The sequence below is a fragment of the Sorex fumeus genome, unplaced genomic scaffold (genome assembly GCF_029834395.1).
Source record: "Sorex fumeus unplaced genomic scaffold, SorFum_2.1 ptg000034l, whole genome shotgun sequence".
In the NCBI taxonomy this organism is placed as follows: domain Eukaryota; kingdom Metazoa; phylum Chordata; class Mammalia; order Eulipotyphla; family Soricidae; genus Sorex; species Sorex fumeus.
Genome location: NW_026606091.1, coordinates 45,426,901 through 45,448,305, shown reverse-complemented (window position 1 = coordinate 45,448,305; position 21,405 = coordinate 45,426,901). Strand labels below are relative to the sequence as shown.

Here is a 21,405-nt window from a genome sequence, read left to right as displayed (position 1 = left end):
ATGGATAAATGGATACTTTGATATTCTCAGGACTCCTCATAGTGTGTGGCATCCATTTGATGGAGATCTTTTGGTACCAGGCCTCGTGGGTTAGTTACCTGAGAGAATGAGATAGGAGAATTAATTTAGCAATCTGGGCAAGTCAGGATGTTGTGTTTTGAATCTGACTGTGTAATATTAAATGCGTAGAAGAGGGGTTTCAAACTGATGCCATGGATTATGTGATTGCTGAGCTTGGAACAGAATATATCAGCTTTGGTATGCTTAGACATTGCCTTCAGTTATTTCTCTGGGCAAGTTAGACTGTGATCTGATATGGGTAATAAAGATGAGCTGCGTATGTGCTTGCAAGACATACTGTAGCAAAGTTAGTAAAATAGAAACATTAAGGTCTGTTGTTGGGACATTTAATCCTGCTTTATAACATAGAATAAGGAATTTTACAGCGTATTCGAAGTCAGAACTAATGTTTAAAGGTTCATGAGAAAAAGGTTTGTAGTACTGTTAAAAAAAATCAGATCTAGATGTTAAGAGGAGCCTGAGGATATAAATTTAACAGATTTCCATACATTTTTTGTCCTTCTAAAGGAGGGCAGCATTATGCGTTTTTTCTGAGGCACCAGTAAACACTTTGCAAGTCTGGATTTGCATAGGAAATTGTTTCTTCTATAATTGAACAAATAGTCTCTGGTAATGTAAATAATGGATCTGAAGGTATGTCACATCTCATTTTCCCAGGAAAACTAGCAATAGCAATTTGGAGGGTGGGAATGAGTAGGATGGCCTTTTCCATAATGTTCGCTGCCTCTAGGAGATACATAACTCAGGAGTCCTGATTAGATCTAGTGAGATAATGCCTATAAGATAAATTTAACTGGATTTAACATTATGGGATAAAGTACACTTTAGGCTTGCTGAAATATACTCATTCTAAGCATTCATTAGAACTCATTAGTTTCCTGATAAGGGCAGTGAATAATCTATGATGGATAGTAGAAAATATTAATTGGCGTCAGGAAGTCTACTCTATGTAATAATCTCCCCTGAAATTTGACCCCTGTCAATTTTAATTCTTTGAAATGAGCTGTTTTGGTAAATGTGGGCTGTTTAATTCAACTTCCCTTTTTACAACCTTAATAAATTTTTTATTTCCTCATTTCAAATACCACTTGAGGGTTGGAGCCAATTTATCGCACTCATTAATTTGGGGGCATCATTACATTTTTTTACTTCAATGTCTACTGATAGACATTGAGAGTATAGTTTTGATTTTAATTTGTGCACCCAAGATGTCAGGGGGTGCATGTTTTGAATCTTTTTTAGGTACAACTATGAGACTTTATCAATAATATGGATAGTAACAGGCAAAACAGTAATAGTGGGCCTTTTCAGGGGGGAACCATTAATAGAATACCATCCGTGTAATGATAAATAAGCACATAAGGGTAGGCTTCATGGAGACAGTGAAGAGCTTCATGCACACAATATTAGCATATAGTGGGGCTGTCAGTATTCCTATCTAGGTCAACACTCTCCACCAATGACAGTGAGATGTGCATTATTTAGTTACAGGCACAATGAAGATGAAACATTCTCTATTCTTCGGGTGTAAGATTATGTTTTAAATATAAACTCTTCACAATGGCTGAATAAATAGCAATACTCCTACAAAAAATATACATATAGACTCTTCAGTTCTAGTATTTTAATTCCCCAGGGCTGTGAAATCATTGTGGGTAGAGAGTGCTGAATGGTTTGAAGACTGTGTTTAAGGTTCTAAGACCATGTAGCATACACCTACCTTCCCAATTTCTTCTTTATGTTGAATTCTGGAGTATTCTAATGGCTGCAGCTAGTTTCTATGTACCCTGCCCAAAGTTGTTCAGATCCCAAATTTATCAGTTCTGCTCCACCCACACAGAATTATCTTGAGTTCAGTGGAATGGGAGGGGTTTCTACAAGAGCAGTTGCTCCCAAAAAGGATGCCCACTTGTACTCCCTGTTGCATTAGTAAGTCTCACTCCCTATAAGCTGTTAGGAATGTCCAGTCTATATGGGGATCAAATGGCATGCTGCCTAACCTTGTCATTTACACTTTAGAGTTTTCATAGTATTTTGCCAGTCCCCTTCTCCTATTAATGAAGAGGCTGACTAATTTTCCCACAGAGGGGACCAGTCTTGCCATCAAGTGAATATAAAGATACTACATTACATATTACAATGCCTCTTGCCTCGCATTCCATTGAACTTCATTTCATTTATCCGGTGTCTGAGTGGGTTTGGAGTCATTAGTAGATGACACCCAGTAAATATTTTTAAAGAACATGTAAACTCAAATCTTCCTTCTCTTTTATTATTCCTTGCCCCATACATACGCTAAAGCATATAAAGCATCAGTGCCATTTTTTTCCCTCTTTGAATGGAAGAGTCTAGGTGGTAACCATGACTTAATTTTTCCTGGATAATCTGAATCAATCAATCTTGGAATGACAGTCATTGCCCTCACCACCAGCTTAAATGGGGTCTTCCAAAAATGAGCCCAGCTAGACACTTTGGAAGGGAGACTATTGTCATAGTGCCAATCACATATATTTTACCAATTTGGTTCTCCCTCTGCTTCTAAATCTAATCCTGTTCTTCCTCTAGTGGTGGCCTATAGTGATCCAATTTCTGCTACTGCACTGCCCAGTTCCTCCCGTTTTGTTTCCAGGTGTGAGGAGGGTTGCTCTGCCACCTGATTCCTGAGTGGTCAAGTGGTCATGTCAGGTCACTAACTGAAAGGGCTCAAAACATAAAACTGTTCGGACTGTAACCTTTGACTGTTCCAGGGTCCCTCACAAAGAATCAAACAGACACAAAAGAATTGTCCAGGAACAAAAGAATAAAAGCAACCAGTGTTGGTGTGGATGTGGCGAGAAAGGGACCCTTCTTCACTGCTGGTGGGAATGCCGATTGGTTCAGCCCTTTTGGAAAACAGTATGGACGATTCTCAAAAAAATTAGAAATTGAGCTCCCATTTGACCCAGCAATACCACTCCTGGGAATATATCTCAGAGAGGCAAAAAAGTATAGTCGAAGTGACATCTGCACTTGTTTGTTCATTGCAGCACTGTTTACAATAGCTAGAATCTGGAAAAAATCCTGAGTGCCCGAGAACAGATGACTGGTTAAAGAAACTTTGGTATATCTACACAATGGAGTGCTATGTAGCTGTTAGAAAAGATGAAGTCATAAAATTTACATACAAGTGGTACTCAATGGAAAGTATCATGCTGAGTGAAATGAGTCAGAAAGAGAGGGACAGACATAGAAATATTGCATTCATTTGGGGAACATAAAGTAAGAAAATAGGAGACTAACACCCAAGAATAGCTGAGATAAGTACCAGGAGGTTCACTACATGGCTTGGAAGCCAGTCACACATGCTAGGGGAAAAGGCAGCACAGATAGAGAAGGGAGAACCAAATAAAGGGTGTTGGGAGGATCCTCCCAGGATGGGAGATGCATGCTGAAAGTAGACTATAGACAGAACATGATTGCCACTCAATGCCTCTTTTGCAAACCACAGTATCCAAAAGGAGAGAGAGAATAAAAGGGAATGCCCTGCCATAGAGGCGGAGTGGGATGGAGGGATGGGGGGTGGGAGGGATACTGGTATCATTGGTGGTGAAGAATGGGCACTGGTGGAGGGATGGGTACTAGATCATTGTATAACTGAACAAAATTACCAAAATTTGTAAGTCTACAACTGTACCTCATGGTGTTTCACTAATAAAAAAAAAGAAAAAAGAATTATCCAGAAAGCAAGCAAACCTCCACAGCTCCCAGTAAGGGGCAGTTTTGTCTTCTTTATGTTGTTTAGTATCACCTTTCTTCTGTCTCCCATCACAAGGCCCTTATAGCTGTTGCCAAAGAAAGATAAACTACCAGCAAGTACCTTTAACATGTATAACATTGAAACCATTATAATTTCCTATTCTATCTAGCAGGATGTTGACTGTCTTGCTGCATGTTTGCAGTCCTCATTGATTAAATTAATCTAAAATTGATTTATCCCGAAGACTTTCCTGACCTGGATTTTTATTAGGGCAGATATTTCCCAGAACTGAGATCATGTACATGCTTAGCTGTGGTGCTTACACATTTAGCTTTGGTGCTCACTGGGGTTACACATCAGGTTGCATGCAGTGCTTACACACTTAGTTTGAATGCTGGCTTTGAGTCACCCCTCTTAACTGTGGTGCTTATGGGTGTCCCGATAGTGCTCACTGGGGTTCGCTACAGTGTTTATAACCAGCTTGCCATGGTGATCCTTCATCTTTTCTGCTTGGTATGGTGTTTGCTGGTGGATGCACCACTTTTTGTTGTAGTGCTTGCATACACCCAATTATATTGTGGCCGGAAACAACTTACAATGGTGGGATTATGTTGGCCATGAACTGTAGAACTGTCAGTGCTATTATTAATATATGTGGCAGCACTGGGGATTGAACTTGTGACCGTACACATATGCAAGGTAGGTGCTTTAAGGCTCTGAACTATCCCCTTGGTTCCCTATGTTTATGATTACTGTTTATCATTTAACTCAGAATTTTGCGGGGAGGGGGGGTACTTTTGTTCATATAAAAGAACTCCTTTCAACATTTCTCATAGTTTGGGTGTGGTGGTAGTAAATCCCATTAACTTTTATCTGGGAAAGCTTTTAATTCCCCAGATCTGAATGATAATTTTGCAGGGTATAAAATTATTGTAATATTACTGATTTGATCGCTTTACCTTTTAAAATTGTGAAAATGTTAGTGATGGAGGTAAGGTTACTTTTATACAAAAAAGCATGAACATTAACATTATTATAACCATTTTACCTCAACTAAAATAAATAACACAAATAAGTGAAATTCATATTAATTTTCTTTATTAAATAAATTAAAATGTGAATGTTATTTCACTTTTTTCTACAATGAGGTTTTATGAAGAGAAATTTGAAGATATTCTGTTTAGCAGAATATAAAATACATTTATTAACATTTACATAAAAAATACATTTTCGCAAACTCATACTGATGGGTTGGAGCCATAGCACAGTGGGTAGGGTGTTTGCCTTGCACACAGCCGACCCGGGTTCGATTCTTCTGCCCCTCTCAGAGAGCCTGGCAAACTACCGAGTATATCTCGCCCACACGGCAAAGCCCGGCAAGCTACCCTTGACATATTCGATATGCCAAAAACAGTAACAACAAGTCTCATGATTTGTTGTGAGACGTTACTGGTGCCTGCTCAAGCAAATTGATGAACAATGGGAGGACAGTGCAGTGCAGTGCATACTAATAACTGATATAAAAAGTCCGTATTAAACTTACGCCTTCTTATAAAACAATAACTTTATTAAATCTGAAAAAGAACATTATTCTTTGTATTTAATATCATTAAGTGTTGCTCTTGAACTATTTTTAGACTTTAAGGATTTAAACATTATCATTTTTAGACCCATCCCAAAGAGAATAAGTCTGCTTAAATGGTAAGCATTAAAGTCATAAAGAACACCATAGTAACTAAAAAGCTTTCATATATAATAGAATAGTTAAAAATAACATTCAAAAGATCAATAAAAAATATTTTATTTTTTATTTTTTAATTTTTTGAAAAATATTTTAAATGATATTAAACAATATATAAACCCTATGTTGCATAAACTACAAAATTACTGAAATAATTCTAAGTTCTCTTAGGCATATGTGTATATATGGAGAAATATATGTATATATACATACATATGTGTGTATATATATGAAGAAAAGAGCCTTTGTGGAGGGGAGGTGGTTGGAGGAGATAGAGCAGCAGGGAGAGGAGCAAGAAGAGAGGAAGCGAAGCTCAAGAAATGGTACAGAGGTAGAGCACTTGCATGAGACTGACCCAGGTTCTATCCCTGGCCTTCCATATAGTATCCCAAGATCTTCCAGGGGTGACTCCTTACCACAGAGCCAGTAGTAAGCTCTGAACACAACTGGGTGTCGCTCCAAAACCAGAAGAAAGCAAACACAATGGAAAAGAAAATAAAAAGAGAAAAGAGGAAAGAAGTAATTAGAAATGACTGTGGTTAATATATCCAAATGAAAGTTAATGAATCTCAGTGCATAAAATAAAAAGAAACACTTGAAGAAAAAAAATAGTAGAGTATATAAAAATTCAAAGCATTTTAATTCAAAATTCCATCACGGTCACAGTCCATCACGGTCATCCCATTGTTCATCGATTTCCTCGAGCGGGCCCAGTAACGTCTCCATCATGAGACTTGTTGTTACTGTGTTTGGCATATCGAGTACGTGAGGGGGAGCTTGCCAGGCTCTGCTGTGCGGGCGAGATACTCTCGGTAGCTTGCCGGGCTCTCCGAGAGGGGCGGAGGAATCGAACTCGGGTGGGCCACGTTGGCTGCTTGTAAGGCAAACTCCCTACCGCTGTGCCATCACTCCAGCCCCAAATTCCATAAACAATAAAAAATGAGACTGTGATAGGGAATAAAATCTTCCATGAAAATGACATCCATTATAACTGATAATGATTGTTATTAATTATTTTAATTAAGATCTTTCCCTGAAGGACTTTCAGCTCACATAGTTATTATCTTTGAACCACAAATTTGGTTGACTTTCCTCTTGATCAAGGCAGAACTTTGGGAAGATGTGTAGCACAAAAAATGTATATACTGTGCAAAAATAAATAAACCAACCAATATCTCAGGAAAAAATCCTCTTTTTTCTGTCAATAATTTGGGGGAGGTGGCATGACAGTTGGTATGTTTCAGAGTCCACAAGTTCTCCCTTTTACCTTTTGGAAACCTTGATAAAGTTTTATGATGGCAAAATAACTGTAGTGCCTCAACACGTGTTAAATGGGAATAACAGCACTACTTACTGTATAGGATAAGTGTGTCAATACTTGGTAATCACTTAGAACTCTTGCCTATTACACAGTGGGTATTAAATAAGCATTAACAGATACTCCATCAAAAAAAGTAGACTAAAGATACTCTTCTTGCTTCTAGCAGAGTCATTGCTACAACAGGTAATGTACTTATTGGTCCATGTGTACATTTATCCTCACATGTGCACACATATGCATACCCTGCCCTGAGTCTTAGCCTTGGTCTTTCATTCTGTCTGCTTTCTGCCTAATTCATCTGCTATTCTTCCAAGCTGAAGACAATACTGATGATCAAGGCCCTCATAGTTATCAAGTGATTTCAGAGAATATGTAATGTTTTTTCATAATGTGCTCACTTAAAGATGGCATCAAAAATGTATAAGATAAAGACTGAGTGACTGGAGAGATAATTTAAGTGGTAGAGCACATGCCTAGTGTCTTTGAGACCCTAAGTTTCTTCCCCTGTATATCATGACCCAATGAGCAGTGGCTGGGTGTGACCCAGTTGGCCCTAAGTAATGCTGGGTCAGAGCAGTTCCAAAATTGTTTTTAAAAAGATAACTCTTGAATACATGGCTTAGCTCATAAAAGTTAGAACTCAGTTTACTATTTCGCTTTTCAAAAATCACAGTTATATACTTCAAACTGAATAAGGGTGCGCCAAGCAAATGAAAAGTCACAGCTGGCTTTGATTTATTATCAGGAATCTTCCCAGATAACTGGTAAAATAATATAAGGAGCTAAAGAGCAAAAGTTGCCTATTGCTTAAATTTCATCATACATTCTGTGTTGTTTACAGATATTTAGCAATTTAAGTCAATTCCAAGGAAACACGTTTGCTTTTTTTCTTGAGACAAGAGAGACTGTTATTTGTAATTTATGGAAGATGAGTAACATGCTGTCATTTTTCTACAACAGAACGCCGTTGCTCCACCTTTCAGAAGCCAAAGGGTGTCATTCTATCTCCTCCCAATTGTGGCAAGCAGCCAGCCAGACTTGGAACTGTTTGTCAGTTAAGTTGCCGCCAAGGATTCATTTTATCTGGTGTCAGAGAAGAAGTGAGATGTACCACCACTGGGAAATGGAGTGCCAGAGTTCAAACAGCTGTTTGTAAAGGTATGACCCCCTCCAGGTTCTAAACCAAATTCTTAGAGAATGCCAAGATCAGTACAGTGCCCTCCTGCAGCTGTGCTTCACATCCATACATGCTCAAGAGATAGCTATTGTACCAGTATACACTCTCAGGATTATTGTTTTAAAACCCAGTTGCCTCATGCTAGGCAATAACAGAAGAAATAGAAATAGAAGGATAATATTAGAGTGGAAAACAGATAAGTTTTTCATTTGGAGATAAGAATCTTCTAGGATTTCTTGACCCCATCAAACAGCTGACACTAAATCCATTGAGAGCGATGGTCTTCAAGCACCAGTCTACAGACCAAGGCTGGTCCACAGATATAGAAATTTTGGAAACCACTGGTCTACCACATTGATTAGAACTGCCAACTGTAGGCTGATATGTAGGACAGGTGCCCAACTTCAGGTGTAAAAAGATTGAAGAATTCTGAGATCAAGACATTATCAGCCCTTTGAAACCTGCCTGCCATTCGTAAGCAAACATTGCCACCTTGCTTGCAGCAGGAATATTCTCTTATGAAAAAGGAAGTCATTGACAGTAAGATAGATTCTTTAAGAAAAAATATCCCCAAGAAAAGCAAAAGAATGAAATGTGTTCAAAACAGTATCAGTAATTTGAAGAGCCAAACTAAGAGTTCCCTCAGAATGGAGAACCAATTAACAAAGGACTTGAATATCCCACAGATACATGGAAGCATAGAAAGATGGAAGTTAAGAGATACAGTGATAAAGGAAGATGTTCCAGTGTCCATTTACTAAGGGGTTTGCATCAGGAAAGAGTGGAGATGAGTTTTCATTCCAGTAGAAACTTTCTCTGAGTTGCAGTTAGACATGAAAACTTATACCAGATATAGTCCCTGAGTATTTGGATAAGCATACCTTCACTGCCCCTAATAAAATTTCTGGATTTCAAAGTTAATGAGAAATATTAGATAACTTTCCAGAAATAAAAGAGAAATTGCACATAGGAAGCAAGAATCAGACTTACATCTTATTTCTCTTGCAACTCCAAGCACCTAATGGAAATGTGGCAGTGTCTAAAGAACACGGAAAAATTATAGATATAAACTTTAAATTTGAAATCCAGTTGTTAATTCTAAAGTGTAAATAAGAAATCAAATGACTTTGCAGATTTTTAGAGTCAGTGTAATTAATGTATCTCAGTGGTGAAATGTTGGCCAGGGCTCTTTGGAAAACAGAATGTGGAAATTGAATACAAACTTAAGAAACTGGATAATAGAAGACAGATAAAATCAGTTCAGATAGAATGAATCATTTGCAAGTTATTGATGATTTAATTTAATATTAAGGGAAGTAATTTGTTCATTACATTATGTTTAATTTTACAATAATGGGTATAAATATGTTTATTACAACATCTAATTCAGTATACTGCCAAGTTTCACACTGAAAAATATTGTTGACTTTAATTTGTTGTCAGTTTTGACAGTACATTTTAACACTGAATTAATTCTATTTGACAGTGTTATTATAAAGTGTAGTTCCTTCCTTTCATAGTCACCATTAATAACTATGGCCATACCACCCTGAATGCGCCCGATATTTATTTAATTCAAAAAATATTTATCAATTTTCTGCATGTCATACTCTATACAGCATACCAAGATTGACAATACCCTGTCTTTATTGGACTTAAATTGCATTTGGTGAGAAAATTCAGAATGATGTGTTGAGTTATTGTTTGTTGAGTTTATTGTTTTGTAGAGTTTATTGTTTTGGTTTTTGTGTTATTATTCATTGAGCTTATTGGTTTTTTTTCCCTTTGGAACAGAACTCTCCCAAATAATACTCGGGAGTCCAGAGAGTTATACTTTGCCAAATGAGTCTTGGCAACAGCAGTGCCAAGGTACCTCCTGGGCTCCACCAGGAGGTATGGTGGTGGGCAGAGACATGAAGTGCCAGAGATCAAATGGGGTCCCACACATATAAAGCGTGTGCCCTGACTCCTGTGCTATTTCTTGGTCCTGGTGTGTTGAGTTTCATTGTTAAGAAGGAGAAAGGGCTGTGAGTACTTCTGTAATGACACCTAAAATGGACTGGGTAGGTTGAAAGAGTTCTCTTCCTAAGGACGTTGCATCTAAGCAGAGAATTAAAAAGCAGAGAATTAAAAAGCAGTTGCATCTAAGCAGAGAATTAAAAAGCAGAGAATTAAAAAGAAAAGGGAGGAAGAAGGCTGTGACTTTGGCAACTAAAGGAGCATGGGCAAAGACCAAAAGACCATGGCACTTTCCTGTGACAAAGTGGACTTTGCATGTGAAGTGTTTTAGAAAAAAACTGTAAGAAATGAAACTAAGAATGCAGATACGGTTCTAGGGAACCATGCAGAGATGAAATATCCTGAAGGCAACTTTACATCTTCCAAATCAAAGTTGGGATGTAAAAAGGAATCAACCCCCACCCCCACCCCACCCCATGTTCTCTCTTGAACATGGACTTCCTCTCTTGCTCTCCCCTCACATCTTTCTGAATAAATTTAAGTCAGTAACTACTATCTTGCTTCACTAAAAAAAAAAAGAAAGAAATCATTCCAGAATAATATATATATATTTGCTTCTTTCTTAAAGAGTTGAAATTACATATCAACCCATTAATTGATATATATGTTCTGAGGTAGATGTGGAAGCTCCTCAAATCAAATGTCCTAAGGACATAGAGGCAAAGACTCAGGAACAGCAAGATTCTGCTAATGTCACCTGGCAAATCCCAACGGCCAAAGACAACTCTGGGGAAAAGGTAAGGTTTGTGCAAATATTTGCCTCTTTTTTCAAATATAATCTTAATATGTATAGATGGGTGAAAATTTGCTAATCTTCTCATTGTAATACTTAACATATACTCCTTTTATAAATGGTTCATCTGGTAAAATATTTGGAAATATCAGATAAAAGTCTCTAACATGAAAATATGGACTTGTAATACTGTGTTCACTAGCATTATTTGACTAAGAATTCTTTTCTGTTATGAAATTATGAAAATTCTAAGAAATTAGAGTCAATCTTAATTCCTATTCATGAAATAGGAATATTTTGAAATGTGAACCTCAAAATGCTGACCAATCTGAGAGGTTAATATTGTTTCTTTTTCAGGATTTCTAAAATTAACATTATTGAGAGTGTAGTACTTTGAGATTGATGGTAGCTCGTAATAATTAGATGATAATAGTGAATTAATTTAGGAGCTGACCTTAAATACTATTTTATATTCATACCTGCACATATAACATTATTGACATTAATAATGCACATATAATATGTAAGTTGTACCACCCATGAAATATGGGGCTGGGACAGGGATCAATACCAAAGATACATAACTATTCTAATCATTGTTTGAAATATGTTTTACAATCAAAGTGACTTTTAAGAAATATAGAGTCACCATATACCTTACATATCAAGAACACTTTTATTTATAGTGAAGTTAGTATCTACTGACTATCTTCATCCACTGACCTCACCTTCCTAGTTACTTCTGGAAAACCCCTGTTGTTTTGTTTTGTATTCTTTCTCCTTTCTTCCTTCTTTTCTTCATTCATTCATTCTTCCATCCCTCCCTCCCTCCCCCCACCTCATTCTCCAGATATGAGAAATCACTAGTATTTGTCTTTATATAACTAAAGACAGAGTACTTTTTTCAGCTTTTTTATTTTGGGGGCCATACTCAGATAGTACAGCAAGTAAGGCACTTGCCTTGCATGTGACTGACCTGGGTTTGGTCCCCAGCAACCATATATAGTCCCACAAATCCTGCCAGGAGTGATCCCTGAACACAGAACCAGGAGTAAGCCCTGAGTACAACTAGGTGGAAGAAGGAAAAGGAGAAGAAGGAGGTGAAGGAGAAGCAGGAGGAGGAGGAAGAAGCAGGAACATATTTCAGAATCTAATGAGTTTTCATGTTAAATGTAGCACCTGTATGTTGAAATCGTTTTTTAAAATACGGGGATATTCTGCTTCAGCCTAGATTGCTGAGATCCTGTGCGTTGTAATTATGGTTTACTCACAGAGCTAACTGTAGCAGCTGGCTGGTTAAGAGAATCTATTTCTATGTATTGTTGGGAGGGTATTATGTCTAGATTAGAAGCATAACAAAGGAGAGCTGTGTGGCTTCTGAGCACCACCTTGAGACAAATATGCTTTCCCATGCTTACAGTTTGTGAGAATGCTTCCAACTATAATAACTGTTTTCATTTTCACTCTAGGCACTATTTGGTCAGGACATATCCCAAAGTCAGCCTTGGCTTCACCCCATCACCAGGCTGAAAGGGAAGGAGTCATGTCCTTTACTTCTCTTTCCCCAACAGTATAATCTGACTACTATTTTCAAATGTATATTTAAAGTCAGGTTGAGAACTAGGGAAAAATGCTACAAACTTGTCAAAGTTTAGAATGTTTATTATGTAACATATTCACATATATTTATTTTTTACCACATTGTAATTTTTAATCAAATGCTGGAATGGGAATTATTACTATGCTTCTGAGAAAGATATTTTGTATGAAATAGCAATAAAACATTAAAGACTTTGAGGTTAATCCTTCTGTTCATGAACATTTATTATGAAGACATACTGAACATATATTTTAATTCTCTGCACAAGAGTGTTTGTTCTAGTGCTACATGCAATAATAAAACTTGACCCTTTCAAATATCCTTCAACAGTTTTCTCTTAAATAAAATTTATACAAATATATTCTACAGAACATCATGGAGACATGAGTCATCCTAAGTTCTAAGGTCTGTGTAATAGCATAAGAATGTTATGATACATTACATACTTTTTAAAAATAACATTCCATATGTATTCCAACAGGGTAAGTAATGTACTTAGACTATAACCTGTAAAGAAATACCCCATAAGAGTGCTCCTTCTTACTTTTCTGACACTCTGTGTAGAAAAATGTCATCTTTCATACCATTTCACTAAGAAAAAGCAAAAAAGAGCAAATATACTATTGATTTTCACCTTCAAAATATTTTCTTATCTTTAAAAGGTGTCACTCCATGTTCACCCGGCTTTTACCCCACCTTACCTTTTCCCAATTGGAGATGTTGCGATTACATACACAGCAACTGACCAGTCCAACAACCAAGCCAGCTGCACTTTCCATGTCAGGGTTATTGGTAAGTCTTGAATTTTTGTGGGTTGGTTTATGCAGATAAATTGTCTCAAAGAACTTGCATCTTTATCTTTAACTCCCTGAAAGTCTCTCAGGTCACTCCCTCTTTGAAAAAAATAATGTGTCTGTTTGTGGGGAGATGGGGGGCACACCTGGCAGTGTTCAGGGCTTACTCTTGGCTCTGCACTAAGGCATCACTCCTGGTGAAACTGGGGGATGAAATGGGGTGCCTAGGATTGAAATTGGGTCAGTCACATGCAAGGCAAGCGACCTACCCACTATACTCTTTCTCTATCCCCTGGAGTAAACTAGACTTTTAATCTGAAATATCAAAGATTGAGCCAAGGAGATAGTAGTAAGTCTGTCAGGTTAACTCCCATTTATACACACAGTCACTCAGTCCTACTTCAGTGCCCTTCATCCATACTTATTTTTTTTTAAATTAATATCATCTGTGATCTACTTCCTAGTTCTTGGCGCTCTTTAATCAGGCCACATTACATAAGCTGCACTCGCTTGATCAAAACCACCTCCTAACCCAGCTTTTCTGACACCAATCTTTTCTGATCCACCTCGCACCCCGCACCACCCTCCACATACACACAGACACACAACATTTTTCTCATATGTCTTTATCTGTCTCCAAAGACATCCCTTCCTGAGACCAATTCAATGTGGATCATCCCCAGAGCCCCAGTTAATTTAATATCTTCTCTTTCTTTCCCTGTAGTTTTCTTGACAATGGTAAATCTTACAAATCCCAGATATCTACAACTCGTATCTCTTTTCTGAAATTCAAACTAAGATAGTAAATTGCCTGTTGGACTTTCTTACGTGGATGTCTCATAGGCATTTCAGCTCATTCAAACCTAATCTATTTTTCAGCTCCATCAGTGGCACAAGCAACCATCTAGATACCAAGAAAGAATCTGAAAGTTGCCCTTGTTTTCTGGTGTTCATTTACCAATATTCAGTATACTGTTTAGTTTTCACAAGTCTCAACCACTTAATCACGATCACGATCACGACCATCCTGTTATTCGTCGATTGTCTCGAGCAGGCCCCAGTAACGTCTCCTTTGTCTTAGCCCTGAGATTTTTTAAAAAGTGCCATATTCAAGGCTCTTTCAGAGTTAGGAGAATGAGACCCATCATTGTTACTGGTATTTGGCATATTGGGTATGCCACGGGGAGTTTGCCAGACTCTGCCATGTGGGCAGGCTACAATCGGTAGCCTGCCGGTTTGTCCAAAGTAGGCAACCACTTAATATTTTTGAAATTGCTCTCAGTTTCTCTATTCTCATTGCCACATTCTAGATTGATCTGTATTCTAGGACAGGGAAGAAGCTGGTTTACCGCATTATCTCCCAATTGGTTTTTGTGCTTTCGGGTGCTTCAGTGAATATTTGGTAGCTGCCATATGTCCTCCAATAAGATGAAGAACTAGGATGTAGAGTCAGCTGTGGTAGATAAGACCTAGAGAATCTAAACTCAGTCTTCTTGAGTTCTTATCCAGCATTCCCACTTAAAGCCAATATGATGAATCACAGCTCTATGCCTCAGTTTCTTCATCCCAAATAGAATTAATAAGTGTGTTATAGGGCAGGGCTGGAGTGATAGCACAGCGGTAAGGCGTTTGCCATACAAGGGACCAACATGGCCGACCCAAGTTCGATTCCTCCGCCCCTCTCGGAGAGCCTGGCAAGCTACCCGTGACGTATTCGATATGCCAAACATAGTAACAACAAGTATCATGATGGAGACGTTACTGGGCCCACTCGAGCAAATCGATGAATAACGGGAGGACCGTGACCGTTATTGGGCTAACGTGAGGTTTTTTATTAATGAGTCAAGAATCTTAAACTCTAGAAACTAGTGCCTACTGCATATCAAAATCTGTATAAAACATATTGATATCTTATAATGTTTATTTCATATATATTAATATGTTCACTTTAAAATTTAATGCATTAAACTTATTTTATAGAATGTAGATAGCTTCTTTATATAACAAATGGATATCAGACATGATACCTACCCTGTCAGTTACCAGTTTTAGTAAAAGTAGATTTATAAAAAAAAGAGTTGAGTGAAAAATCAGTCTGGTCTACAAAATTGAATTTATCAAGTGGAGAGAGGGGATGGCTGAATGGGAGAGGAAGAGTTGATTAGAAAGGACATGAGGACAGTGAAGGAGCACCTTGGACACTTTGATGGTGGTAGAGGAGGTGTGGTAGCTTTGTATACCCAAAACATGGATATTCACACAATTGCAGCCATGTTACCTAGACCATGAAATGAAAATATATATGGGAAGACTCAAATGGTAAGATACATGTCTTGCATGTTCAAGGCCTCAAGGATAATTCCATATGTCCTGCCCCCAGCACCACCAGGTATTGCCCCTACTTTTAAAATCAGTTTAATTCATTTTATAGTGCTTGTAGTTTTTAGTTGTTGTGGTTGTTGTTACTTTTTTCAGTGTTGTCTTAATCATGAGTTTTACCAGTTGCATGAAAAATTCTGATTTAGAGTTGTTGAGTACTGTGATTTAAAATTTAATCAGAATTTTCCAAGTTTTAATTTTCCACAGTAGGGTCAGCATGTGAAATATAAAATATGTATTTAAGTGTCTAGCTTGACACTGGCTATTCAAGTTATGATGGAAAAAGAAGGAGGAGTAAGGGGAAAAAAAAGAAAGCAATGGAGGGGCACAGAGAGACAGAGACAAAGATGTAATATTCCAAATTCTGATTTTTCATCTTTTCTCAGCTATCTTACTGTTGATATCCTACAAGATATCAAGATAGGCAGGAATGTTTATGCTAAGAATCCCCCATACAGATGCCTGAGCCCATTTTTAAGTGTTAGCTAAGTTTTGAACATTTTAGTAACATCCATTTGCAATTGCTTTTGGACAATAGCAAATCATGTCAGTCTGATTGGTTCAACTGCGAATTAACTTGAATCATTGCTCTCAAAGTGCTCTAAGCGTTCTTTCATTCAGCAACATTCAACAACATGAGCCCATGCTGTGGGCTAGATGCTGTGCAATGCAGGGAAGACTCATCTAAACACAAAGGAGACTCCAGCAGTGGTTGGCAGGGTTAACGGTCTAGGAAAGGGGTAAACCAAAGGTGCTACTCGCGTAAAATGGCATGCAGAACAAAAACTGAACAAACTTAGCTTAAGCTAGAAATCTGTATATTCTCACAACAGCACTTTCCATTTCAGAGCATTTGCTTTCCTAGCATATGTCATAGGTAGAAATATTCTGATGCTGATGCCTGTGATTATAATTTGTCATAGAAGGACTCCCAAGCAGTGCTCAGGGGAATCAGTGTCTGCTCCTAGAAATACTTGGCCTGGCTGCTCAAGTCACTTGGTTTGGTGCTTGTGCCCAGTGTGCTTGGAGGATGGTTGTGGGGCCGTGGGGTCGTGGAGTAGGGAGATATGATGCTGAAGATTAAAACTGAGGCCTCCACATGTGAAGCACAGGCTCCAGCCCTCTGAGTTATTTTCCTAACCCCTAGGACTATACTTAACTCGGTGACCTCAGATAAGTCTCCTAAGTTTGTCTAGTCTGAGATTCTTCACCTACAAAATTCAAAAAGAAAATCTCTGTCCAGTCTTTCTGAAAACTTGAAGGCATGTTTTCATGTACACATAAATATTTCAAGCGTGTAAAGTCAGTAAGTGCAACGAAATGCCCTCCCACACAACTTTGTCATTCTAAATCTGCCAACAGCAGCCTACCACCATTCCCCACCCCCTTCAGGCCACCATACGCAATATCACCACCTCACTGACATTTTGCATTTTCTATCACAGAGCTCAGCTCTCTGCCAGTTTCCCCTTCCAGTTAACTATCCGTCAGCCCTGTCTTGCCCCTGCAGGTGAGAGGGGGATCCTTAGAGCAACTCGTTTGGTTATTTCCCTTGTTTCGCTGATCTGGGAAGAATCTCTTCAATCCAGCACATAAACTTGGGGTTGGAAGTCACAGATTAATTGCCCACCCTCTCTAGAGCTGCCTTTCACGCCACTGAGTTTAGGAACCTGGTGTTCCTTCCTTAACAAGTCAACCGGTAGGACCGTTTTTATAAAGAATTAAAAATAAATAAATACAACAGCTTTTTCTTTTGATGTTAAGACCAGGGACAAACGTTTCTCCTCATCAAAGAGGTCCCAGAGGCCAGCAGCGTGGTGACTCATCAGATCAACACTTCCCGATAGCACAAATAGAATTGAGGGCTCCCTCACAGGCCCCCCTCATCACATGGGAGCATTCTTGGTGACATCTTTCTGTGGTTTCATGTTCTGTAGATGCAGAACCCCCTGCCATTGACTGGTGCAGATCCCCACCTCCCATCCAGGTGTCTGAGAAGTTGCACGCTGTGACCTGGGATGAGCCTCAGTTTTCCGACAACTCAGGTGAGGCCTCATGATTTTAGTGTCTCCTGGGAAACTGAATTCTTTCTTACTGCTAAACAGCTCTCCAAAAGTATGGAAGATGGAACGCAAACTGTATCTGTCAGCGTAGGATAAATCACTATACAAGGCAAGATGCTTTCATGCTAGGATAATTGCATATCATTTAACACCACTAATCTGAGCTCTCCTTAGGGTTTCTATCCATTCAATATTCAGGGGATGCTGACTAAATCTAGCTTGGTAAGTGGCAGTGCTTGAAAAGGTACTAGTACATTTATCACATCTCTAAGTTTTCATTGTCCTAAAAGGATAAACTGTGATTTTTAGTGGTACTTCTAGTGTAACTCTAAGTATTCATACTCATTAAAAATGTTTGAGAAAAAAATTAGAAAAGTTTATAGGAAAGTGGAAAAGGGAAGGGGGTGCAGAAAATACAATCAAAGTTTACAGGTATTACTAAATTTCAGCTAACAACAATTTAAAAAGTACATTAAATACACTTCTAAATTTGGCCTACCAAAAAAAAGATTATGTATTTAATAAGAATGCGTTGATTTAACTTAATGAGGTTTTTGAATCTGTTATTTCTGTCATATAGTTTCAGTAGGTATCTCTGTAGTGTAGTACAGTTTCTGTTCTGCATGTATAAATAGTACATCTTTTACTCTTCAACAACCAGTGATCAAATCAAGATTAAAGGAATTCCTAGCTGTTTTTAATTCTTAGAAGATCAGAATTAAAATCCTGTAAGGTGTGTACAGACCAATAACTCCACATTGGATTCCTCTGTTCCTTTCCAGGGGCTGTATTAGTCATCACCAAAAGCCATTCACCGGGAGACCTGTTCCCACACGGGGACACTGTGGTGCAATATACGGCCACGGACCCATCAGGCAATAACAGAACATGTGACATCCACATTGTCATAAAAGGTATCCTTTTTACAAGCTCTCCAATCAAGTGGACATTTGTTACACTTAACTGTCGTTTTACTTTGCTTTATAAAGAGACTGTGCACACATACTTGCCAATTTTATTATTAAAATTTGTCTTCTGAAGTGACAATATTGTCCTCAGTTCCTCTCCAGTGTTTCTATTACTATGAAGGGAACCAAGGGCTTGGGTACAAGGAGGGACATATTATGGAGAGAGTCACAGGACCCCAGACTTACACACACACACACACACACACACACACACACACACACACACACACAAACACCATAGCTACCAGCCCAGGAATCAGCATCACACTGAAACAGCATTCCTCTGAAACAGGGCAGAATTCCACATGGTGCCCTGAGCCCTGTGCCCTACCCCTGTGCCCTGAGACAGGGGAATAGTAGATGATGGTTGAAGTTAGGAGACTGAGATCTTTTATTTAAATTTCCAATTATTATTACTTCAGGATAAATAGAAATTTTAGGAGGTTTACATTTTAGTAATGTTTCCTCTAAAATTTCAAAGTGTTATGTTTATGACCACCATTTGAAAGCATAAGGAGAGATATTCTGAAAATGTATGTGCTACATAATTTTAATATTTGTTAAAAGAATACCAAAAGTAACCAACTCCAAATCAGAGATACTTTTAGCTTTTTCACAAAGTGCACTTGATCTCAAATTAGCACAAGTGTAGGCTTTCAGCTTTTCCTACTTAGGAAACATTTCTGTAATTCCCACACTAAAAATTTGTCTGTCTTTGTTTGTGGGCCCCATCTGGCAGTGCTCAGGAGCTCTTCCTGGTTCTGTGCTAAAGGGTGCCCCCTGATGGTGCTCAGGAGACCATGGTGCAAGGGTACACACTAGGGTTGGAGGGATGTCAGATAAGCATGTTAACCCCATCTGCTATTTCTTTGGTCTCCACGCTAAAAATTTATGGTGAGTTTCTCTTGGGATTGTGGTGAGTTTTTCTTGGGATTCCTCCTTTTCAAAAGTCAGAGTAGATTCCTGGAATTTAATGTTTCTTTTATCACTCAATATGAGTAATATTTTTCTTTTACATAGGCTCTCCCTGTGAAGTTCCATTTACACCTGTAAATGGGGATTTTGTATGTACCAAAGATAGCATTGGAGTTAACTGTACACTAAGATGCTTGGAGGGCTATGATTTCACAGAAGGGTCTACTGAGAAGTATTACTGTGCTTATGAAGATGATATCTGGAAACCACCATATTCCATTGAGTGGCCAGACTGTGCTAGTAAGTTTTCAGTGTTTTTCAAAATGTATTCCTATTTGCACGTTGTATATCAATTTCTAAGCATTCTGCCTTGTTATGGGGATTAGGATTAGTGAAAGAAAATGGTTATTTGAATTTGAAATGTTTCATACATAAAATAAATATGTACAGTATCATGTTGAGTGAAATGAGTCAGAAAGAGAGGGACAGACATAGAATTTGTGGAATATAAAAAATAATAGTATGACCCTAATTTCAAGGCCAAGAGGACTGGTCAGTGGTTGGAAATTTGCCACAACTGTTTGTGGGGTGCAGAGCAGTTAGGGTAAAGAAGGAACCACTATACCAGTATGACAATGATAGTTGGAAATGATCACTCTGGACAATAACTGAATTTTGAAAGTAGGTAAAAGAGATATACATGATGACCTTTCAGTATCTGTATTGCAAACCATAATTTCCAAAAGGAAAGAGGGAGAAAGAGAGAGAGATGCAGCAGCACAAATGCTCTGCCACTAAGCTTTATTCTTACAACACTCACCAAACATTTCTTAACTATTTTATTTTTATAACAACCCTAAAGTAATGTTAAGGGTTTAAAAGTAAGTTACAGTTATTTCAAAAAATATCAAATCATTGTCTTGAAAATTCTAATCATCTGAAGCTATTTTTATTTTTTCAACATTTTCCAGTAAAACGTTTTGCAAATAATGGATTCAAGTCCTTTGAGATGTTATATAAAGCCACTCGTTGTGATGACACGGATATGTTAAAAAAGTTTTCTGAAGCCTTTGAGACCACCCTGGGGAAAATGGTATGTCAGTAATATTCCTTTATTGTTGTTTTTTTTAATTTTTAGGATGATATTGAACTTTTCATTTCCACTTGGGGTCACCAGCAACTGAAATTTCTTATCCTATGATTTCCATCTTCCTTGTGATTTAAACTTTTTCCTAATATTTAGATTTACTCATATGCTTGAATGAAATTATTAAGTGAAAGAATAAGTAAATGAATCAAGTTATAGGTAAATATATTTAAAGTATCTGTCATAAATTCAGAGAAGTTGAGGGTATGCATGACTTGGGACTGTCCTCGTTACTATTTAAAGTTTTGCAACAATGCCATGATAGCCTCTTTCTTTTATGATTAGAAAATTGAATCTGTAATTTTCTTTTTCATAAGTTTTGTTTAAAAATTATAAGGTTTCAAAGCAGTGTATTTAATAGTAATTGAGCATCTTAAAGGCAGAAAATGTGTTATGTGCAGACTTGCAATCCTCTCTTTGCAGTGGGTAGGTGAAATTGGAGATATATTCTAAAGGTACCTTTAGTCTTAGTACTAGTACTGCTACTAGTAGTAATTTGTTGTAGAAAGTGACAGAAAGAGGGGAGTTGAGGAAGTGCATATACAAAGACACAGACCTAAGCATGAATATACAGAGTTGGAAGTGTGTGAAAGAAGGTTCTTTTCTAAATATTGTGTCATCAATGAAAAAATAAGAATTATCTTTTGAGGAAAAGGATGAAGGAGCTATTGGGGGTTAAAAAGAGAGAAGATGGGATCAAATATTTTTCTAAGAGAGAACAGTGGAATAAA

General features: G+C 37.8%; 1 protein-coding gene across 1 annotated transcript in view; it reads left to right on the top strand.

Annotated features, from left to right (window-relative positions):
• SVEP1 (sushi, von Willebrand factor type A, EGF and pentraxin domain containing 1) overlaps positions 1 to 21,405 on the top strand; it is a 226,694-nt gene that overhangs the window by 85,237 nt on the left and 120,052 nt on the right. Inside the window, exons 7-13 of the mRNA XM_056117162.1 lie at positions 7,840 to 8,037; positions 10,694 to 10,812; positions 13,071 to 13,200; positions 17,519 to 17,626; positions 18,427 to 18,558; positions 19,633 to 19,827; positions 20,499 to 20,620. Coding sequence (XP_055973137.1) covers positions 7,840 to 8,037; positions 10,694 to 10,812; positions 13,071 to 13,200; positions 17,519 to 17,626; positions 18,427 to 18,558; positions 19,633 to 19,827; positions 20,499 to 20,620 — 1,004 coding nt within the window. The remainder of the gene's footprint in view (positions 1 to 7,839; positions 8,038 to 10,693; positions 10,813 to 13,070; positions 13,201 to 17,518; positions 17,627 to 18,426; positions 18,559 to 19,632; positions 19,828 to 20,498; positions 20,621 to 21,405) is intronic.